This window comes from Atta cephalotes, assembly GCF_000143395.1.
Source record: "Atta cephalotes unplaced genomic scaffold scaffold00003, whole genome shotgun sequence".
Taxonomy (NCBI): Eukaryota; Metazoa; Arthropoda; class Insecta; order Hymenoptera; family Formicidae; genus Atta; species Atta cephalotes.
The window spans coordinates 4,064,269-4,073,034 of record NW_012130067.1 but is presented as its reverse complement, the minus strand read 5'-3'; the positions used below and the strand labels follow the sequence as shown (position 1 = coordinate 4,073,034).

General features: G+C 34.6%; 1 protein-coding gene across 1 annotated transcript; it reads left to right on the top strand.

The window, feature by feature from the left end:
• Positions 1-3,605: 3,605 nt before the first annotated feature.
• LOC105625568 (neither inactivation nor afterpotential protein G) lies at positions 3,606-7,061 on the top strand. Its single transcript, XM_012206891.1, has 9 exons — positions 3,606-3,726; positions 4,192-4,394; positions 4,905-5,264; positions 5,473-5,643; positions 5,713-5,866; positions 5,983-6,104; positions 6,290-6,473; positions 6,608-6,830; positions 6,926-7,061. Exons 1-9 carry the CDS (start codon positions 3,606-3,608, stop codon positions 7,059-7,061), a joined length of 1,674 nt encoding a protein of 557 aa, XP_012062281.1.
• The last annotated feature ends 1,705 nt before the right edge of the window (positions 7,062-8,766 follow it).

Genomic DNA, 8,766 nt, shown 5'->3' with positions numbered 1-8,766 from the left:
GTTGCGATAAGTTGTGCATACAGAATAGTTGTGAGAATTTGAGAAAAAACACGTGGGCCCGTGAGCGGTGGATACGTAAGTTTACTTTTTGTGTTTCCTAATAGATGAATAGATGGCACTACAGGAAAGTTTATTACTTTCGGTGTTCCTGAATGGACAAACAGATGGCACTACAGTTAAAGTTATTTTAAAGTCCCTATAAAAGAGTCGTGTCAATCTTGTCAAAATTTTCATTGGCTTTGAAGTAAAATGGCGGAACCAATCATCAATGTTATTACATCCCTATTTTGAATATCGGCGGTGATTTAGATTTTAGAAATTGTGAGAGTAGAATTTAATTAAATTATATAATATTGATAAGTAGAATTTATGTTAAATTACAAAATATTGACAGAAGTAGATCTGTTTTCTATAGTTGAACTAGTTTTACACTTTTGGAATTAAAATAGTGATAATATGAAATAGTAATAAAATAATACTTTCATTTAACAATATTTTTGCAATATTTTTACAATAAAATGTTGTCTTGCCATCGTCTGTCCAAACTGCTATACTAGTAATTTAAAACGCCCTTTCTGACAATGTTTTAATCATGTTTTAGTCATATTTTCTGCGAAGAAGACGTTAAAATTATATAATTATATAATTATATATTGATGGCAGGGTTAGAATGTCACTTTCGACGCTTTTCTACCACATAATATCTGTATCTTTTATATATTTTTAATTCGAAATCTTTACAATAATGTATAAGCTTACCTATTTATAATTTTGATATATCTAAAATAATTTCATCATCTTTATTAATCAAAGCTTCCACCATGATTTTATGCTTTACGTAGTGAGAGGTGTAGAGCCTTTCTCTAATAGAGTCCTTGTTGAGACGCCATTTTATCTCACATTGATGCGATTCTCTTATAGGGACTTTAAAGGATCCTCTACATAAAAGTCGTAGACGTCGTGGAGTCTTAAATTGTAAGAAACCATCCAATCACAATCAAATATAAGGAAAATATTTGATTAGAATTGGTCAGTTTCCTACGACTTAAGACTCCACGACCGTCTACGACTTATATGTAGAGGACTCTTAAATTATTTTAAAGCCATTAGGTTTATAGTACCGCAAACTCGCATCCATTTTGATGAAACGCGGCAATTTTGAATTTATTGCATTTGTATACATATATTTTATTTGGAAAAATAAAGCCAGTTAAATATGTAGATCAATGTTTTTTAATTATAATTAGTTTATTCATAAATAAAAAATATATATCAATGCTTAATGTTTTTTAGTTCAATATTGATTTATTTGTGTAGAAGTTAGTGCATGAAAGTGCACGAAAAACATATAAGTACAGTTTAAAAGATAAACCACCAACCACCATGTTTGAAATCTTATATTATGCCATTCTTCACTTCTGCCATTTTGATCAATTCTGAATTTCGACATTTCTGAATCAATTGCGGTATTTTGAGAGCTTTTCAGCAAGAGACACAAATTGACCCAAGAGTCATTATTCATTCTGTCATTATTCAATAATTTCAATAAAAAGTAAGAAACAAAAACAGAATAATTCTGGTGTTGAAAGCTCTTTTTATAAATCTAATGATTTTAAGTTATTTGTAGGTTGTAAGTTATTAGAATTTATTCAAAATAATAATACGTTTGTACACTCTGATTAGTTAACAGGCTTTAAAGATCTCAGTTTTCTCAAAAAACCAAAATAATTTCTAATGAACGAAACTTAAAAGACATCCAACTCGTAATTGACTAAGTGGATCCAGTTCTGCCACTTTGACAATTTCCGGCAGAGCCGCAACATTATTTCGAATGAAAATGGCTATGTTCAGCAACTTTGCACAGTTGTATGATTTTTTTATTTGAATATAATTGGTTTATACATTTAAATCCAGTGAGAAACTAAGGACAAAATCAAAAAATTTTACAGTAATCGCAAAATACTTTTTCTGTTGAATGCAGTCAATAACTAATTTGTAATCTCAGGAGAAGTATCTTTATTAAACCTGAGACATAATTGAAAAACACAATAAGCAATAAGAATAAGCAATTACAGATTTCAATAAGAACTGTATATTCTGGTCTGTATATTCTGGACATAGACCGGTATTCATAAGCTGGAATCCATAGTCCGTTCTTAGTCTCAAGACAATCTCAAGCAATGTCAAAATGCTAATACGATCTCATTGATTCATGATGTCTCTGAAGCATTAGTTTAAGACCATCTCAAATCTTGAGTAACATCTATGGATTCCAAGCTGGTATTCATAGTCGAATCTTATTTCAAGATCATCTTAAATAATATCTTAAAACACTAATGCGGCCCTCTGGCCGGTATTCATAGTCGAATCTTATATTTAAGACCATCTTAAGTACAGTTTTGAGATGAATCAATCAGAGGACCGCATTAGTGACGTAAGACATTATTTAAGACGATCTTAAAATAAGAACTGACTATGAATACCGGCCTCTAATTGGTTCGTGATATTTTAAGACTAAACTTGAGACGGTCTTGAATATAAAAATCAACTATGAATATCGTCCTGTATTCATAGACAGTTAATATATACTATACCAATTAAAATAATTTTTCAATAAAACTTAGAACTTTCTCGTGCATACAAATGTAAAAATTCAAAAAAATGTTAATTTGATAAAAACGATATGTGTACACTGAAAAAAAATTATTACAATAAATTTTAATAAATATTTCTTTGCATAATTCTAGCGAAATATTTACTTACGGTAAATAAATATTTAGATAAATGAAAAAAAATAATAGTTAATTCAAATTGATGGTTTTTGTATTTAATAAATATGTGTTTAACATTTAGTAAATATTCCGCGCCAAGACTATTAAAAAAAATATTTATCAAAATATATAAATTTTTCTCTCAATGTATATAGAACTTTGCCTCTATCTATTTGGAACGTAATACAAATAATATACTCTTATTTATAATAAATATATTTTATTTTTTCTCTTCTTTTTCTGGCCTTGATGTTTATTTTATGATAGAAACTGTAAACTGTAATTTGGATTAAAAGTTACACGATCATTGTCAGAGAAAAGATGCAAGATCGCGACAACAAAGGCAGCATATTGCGCTTCATAACATTGCTCATAGGACATGATCAGTTTAAATGGATAATTTACGATTTAGAAAAACAAATACAATTAACTGCGCCTAACAATATCTAAACTGCGACTGTTTTCGCAAAGCATTTTTTGACATTTGATTCAATCAATACAATAGACAATTAAAAATAAAAATCTTAAATAGAAATGCGATATTTGAACGTATCAAATTGCGATGACGGACCGATTGCAACGGATACATTTTATCTAACGTAACAATTATGTATTTCCGACATTGCGCTGCATCGCTGGTCGTTGTCACGATGCTTCGGATCGCTTATAGAGTGAGACTTATAGACTAGTATCGATTACGCACAGAGCTACTAATTTAATATCGGGATCGAACGTGTAGTCGCTGCAGTTCCGTGTTGTCTTGCACGTTGTCTCAGTATTACTGTGCCGCGACCGTCGGCTGGACGTGTATTCCTGTAATTTTTAAGAAGAGACATGTGGGATCACATATCAATCTCGATCGCAATCCTGCTGGTGTCGTTACTCTATCATTATCACTTCAGCGAGCCGGCCAGCGTTATTATTTATCCCGAAACACATTACGATTACATTGTCGGTGAGTTAACTTCTCAGTTTATGTTTATTTTATCATCCGGCACCTTTATTTCGTGACAACTCTTTCCTCCTTCACTTCATTTTTCGAAATATACGCAGCATCGATTTTTAATCAAAAAGGATTAGTATAAATCGCATTGTGCTTAATAGATGTCTTCTAGATGCTTCAGATAAAATAGACAGAAAATACAATACGATTTCACACTCTTTTTCTTAACAAAATTGGAGACATAAAATTGCCAATTGAGATATAAAGTTATTAATTGTACATTACCCTTTGAATCCTGCTTATTTTATATTTCTGATTTAAATTTTCATATCTAAAATTTAATTTAATAAACGGCTGATGTTTTATATTACCGCTAACATTAATTTTTTGCGACAATGAGAAAAAAACCACTTGAATTTTACATTTAATCTAATTAATATAATAAAAATGGTGCTTCTCGTTGTTGCGGGGTTTAAGTTGGCGCTGGTACGTCTGGCTGCGTGATTGCATCACGGCTCTCAGAAATGTCGAACGTGACCGTTTTGCTCGTGGAAGCCGGCGGATACTTTGGATGGCTATCGACTATGCCGCTCTTAGCGCCGATGATGCAAGGCACTGAGGTCGATTGGGCCTACCAAACGGAACCGCAAGTCTTCTCGTCCCGAGGGCTCTATGGCTATGTAATTAAAGTTCAATCCTTCGATGAAGGAATTTCCGTTTCGCGAGAACGATTTCTGTAGAAATTTGCTACTACATATACGCTATATCTTTCATAAAATGAAAATGTGGCACATTTCATGCGTTGAATAGAAATATCAATAATAGTATTAATCTTTAAATGCCTCATTACAGGAACAAAATATTGATGTTTTATAATATACCCAACTCAATTCGATTGCTTCAATTGCTTATAACTTTCATAAAAATAAACAGAATATTTTTTTCAATTCAAATATATGTCTTTATTAATAAAAAAATAGTTATAAGTAATGAAAAAATATTAAAACACATTGGAAAAAGTCGGATATATCAGAAAGGTGTTTAAGTGTTAATCTAAAAGATTTTATGTCACGTTTCATATGAAATATCTTTTTTCGTACAATGCATAAAACGAATATTCCAAATATTCGCACTTCCGTTTGGAATGGCGTATTTTTAGCGTAGCAAATTCCTTCATTGGTCATGTTTAGAGACAAAACTTTCCGAGGGGAAAAGGACTTGGAGGGAGCGGGCAGCTTAATTATCTCGTTCACTCCTTCGGGAGACCTGAGGACTACAAGAGATGGCCGAAGGGTTGGTCGCACGCTGACCTACTCCCCTACTTTCAAAAAGTGTCCGATATTATGAACATCATCCCGATGCCGGAGGAAGAATACCTAACGAAGGCCTTCGTCCTGGCTGAGGAATCGTTAAAGCTGGATAACATATCCTTGCGAAAAGCGATGTACACCGCAAAAAAAGGATCCAGATGGAGTACTTATCACGCTTATTTGCAGAAGGCTTGGAATCGCAAGAATTTACATATCATGATGAATACACTCGTTGCCAAGGTCCATATTTTTATTTTATGTATCATGCTAAAGAAAACAATTTTCGATAAATCTTTTTTTTTCAAAAATATACTCCATTCTCCTTTTTATAGAAGATCAGAAGATTAAAAATTAGGATTGAAAATAATTATTTGTATAATAGTTTTTTTATTTAATTATTTTATTTCTATAAATATATATTTTTGATGTTTTGGTTCGAACGTTATAGATATTTTTCAAGAATAACAAAGTCGATGGCATTAAAGTGATATATAAAAATGGCTCCGTCGGGAGAATCGGCGTGAGAAAGGAGATAATTCTTTGCACGGGCACTATCAATACTCCGCAGTTACTTTTGATTTCCGGCATAGGACCTGTCAACGAATTGAAAAAGCATATGGTGAGCAAATCAAATTATTAAATTGTCAAACTTTTCGATTTCAAGTAAAATAATAAATTCGATCTCTAGATACCCGTAGTGCAAGATCTTCCGGAAGTAGGCCGGAATTTGTTTGATCACCTAAACGTACCCGTTTACGTGAATCTGCGGGAACGAGTCAGTATCACGCTTGTGAAGCTACAAACTATACCTGAGGTGTTCAATTATTTCGCCTTCGGAACCGGTAAATGCGATAACGCGCTAGTAACGACGCTTGTCATTTACTTGCGATGCAGACTCACTTTATACGGCCGACGTTGTAATCTTGTCATATACTTTTTTCTCCATTGCATGTCAAAGGATGGTTGGCCACTAACGGCGTAATGGGATTGGGGCGTGCTAATAACAGTGGCCTCCTCCTCTTCGGAGTGGCGTCCACAGAGGAAAAATTGCTGAAGGCTATCTCAAATTTCGAGACTGAGGTGAATGAACCACCCACAGCAATAATATATTTGGACTTTAATTAAAATAACATATCATAGTCATTGCGACAAACAACCGTACTTTTCGCGCGCGATTATAACGTTCTATTCATAGCAATTATTATTTACAATAATTTAATGATTATTGTTATATCAATCAAGAAAAATTAATCATTGTTCATTAGACGTTCAGGTCGCTATTTCCATCGTATAACGACAGTAGGCACGAGGGATTTATTTATCTAGTTACGTGTTTGCAACCGAAGAGTCGTGGAAGCATAACGTTGAGATCAAACAACATCCACGATTCTCCAAAAATTAATCCTGCGTACCTTCAGGATCCCGACGATGTCATGTGCACCTATCGAGGTAAAAATGATCATTCCACTTGCCACGATAAATTTTACTCTCATTAAAGAAATAAATTGTAGAACTTATTTCTTCTTCTTTTGCGTGAATTTATTTAAATTGACGATAATTAATTTTGACAATTATTCGCTAAGCTATAAACCTCGCCCTGGAGACTCTCAATACGAGACTTTTTCGTGAGTACGGCGCGAAAGTCCACGTCCCTGATTTCGAAGAGTGTCGTCATTTGCGACAAAACTATTGGGATGTCGATTATTCGGAGTGTGTTATGAGAATCGCAGGACTCACGAGCCACCATCCATGTGGCACTTGCAGGATAAGTGCGGAGGATGATGCGGTTGTAGATGAGGAGTTAAGGTAAACGATAGATAGAGCAAGGATGTGTTAAAGGATGACATTTGAGATGAGAGTGAGTGGAATAATTGTGATAAAATTATAATTACGTTCTCTAGGGTAAAAGGCGTGAGTGGATTAAGGATAATGGACGCCAGCGTAATGCCATCTCCAATTTCTGGGACGCCAAATTCAGTTCTCGTCGCGATGGCCGAACGTGCGTCTGATATAATTTTAGATCGCTTGTCTAAATAATATTTGAGATTAATTTTATAACATGTAATATATTGTTGTAAAAATAATAATGTTCGCAAGTCACGCACTCATTTGTGATTACGATTTGTTGTTTGATTATGGTCTTTGTTTTTGGATTAGGGAAAGGATATCAGGAAGCAATTAGGTCGCAAATGAAAAGAAATCCATGGTGCTCCAAGTTTTTTGTAATTTATAATTAATGGTAAAGTTTTCTTTTGTTTTACAGTAATCGAACAGTTATTAATAATCTAATTAAATTTCGATTAATTTTTATACAAACAAAAAGGGTGAGTTACACTCAACGGCATAGTCACGAAACCCTGCCATCTCTCGTTCGCGCTCGGAGTATAAAGAAAAAAAGAAACTTGTATTTTTTTTTACATGCTCTCTCTCTTCGAAGGATTTCTTTTAACTCCATTTTTCCCATCCAGGATCGTTTTGCGATGGCAGAGTTTCGGCATTCTTCCTATTCCACTTCCGCGTTTTGCCACTTTCCTCTCTTTCGCGCATATCCGCAAACACACACGCACACATACACTCTTCCCTCTTGCGTTTTCCTTTGATCGGTTCTCGTTTTTTTCATGCGAATTCGTATTTGATTTTTTTCGCATCGATCTCTTCCTCGCAGACATTTACACACACACTCACACGCACACGTACCTGTGTCGCTTCTTATAAATAAAATAGTTCGATAATAACCCGCGAAGTTTCGTATTTTCGAAAACGCAACTATGCCCATGCGCGCACCTTGCTCGTGCCGCAGATTAACGAGCCCCCGATTTCGGTGCCTCGCATCTATCTCTTCTTTCTCCCTTTCACCCCATATACAGCAATAATTACGTAACGTAAACTTAATCTCTCAACTTAAAACAAAAATTGGTAACCACGTATTCGCGGCGCACGCCGCGAGCCTCATGCTTACCCCGGAAAACTTTCTCGACAGGTTTCATCCGCGCGAAGGGATGAAAAGAATCCGTAGGTGTCAAGTGACATCCTTCTCGTTGATGTCGTCGTCTGGCGACAAGTATTCGTGCCGAATCAAGAAATCGAAGTGATTCGCGTTAACCTCGCTCGGCTTTACATAAGTCTATTTAATTGGCGAATTCGATTATGTGCGTTCAAAGCGAGATTTTGTAGCCCCGGAAGGGGCAACACTCGATCGCAATAAGATCGACTCAGACCAATGTGAAATACGCGGGGAAACGCTTGCCGTGTGATTTTTCGGGCCCTGCGTCATTTCCGGCGCACGGAAGAAGCTCGCCGAACGTGCACCGCGCCATCAGATAAACGCATAAAACTATTTTTTTTCTTTGTCTTCTTTTTTTCGTTTTCGTTTTTGCTTTACTATAGGTAGAGTTTGCTTCAGCTCTCGAAGAGTGTGCAGTCGCATCACGGGACCACGACGACGGGGATCACTTAAGATCTAAACAAGTATTCCTTAATATTAGATATATAACTATCTATTTATATGTATTTATATATATACTTTTTCATATATATATTTATATTAAAAAATGAATGTACTCTTTCTCTCTTTCTCTTTCTCTTTCTCTCTCTTGTTATTAATATAGGGATAGATTATCAATTAATTTGTAATTGCGTGTAACATAGACGCGTCCAGCGCATAGAAACATAAATAAATAAATATAAACGGATATATTTACATTATACTCGGGTAGAAGAGGGGGAGGGGTATGTGATATCG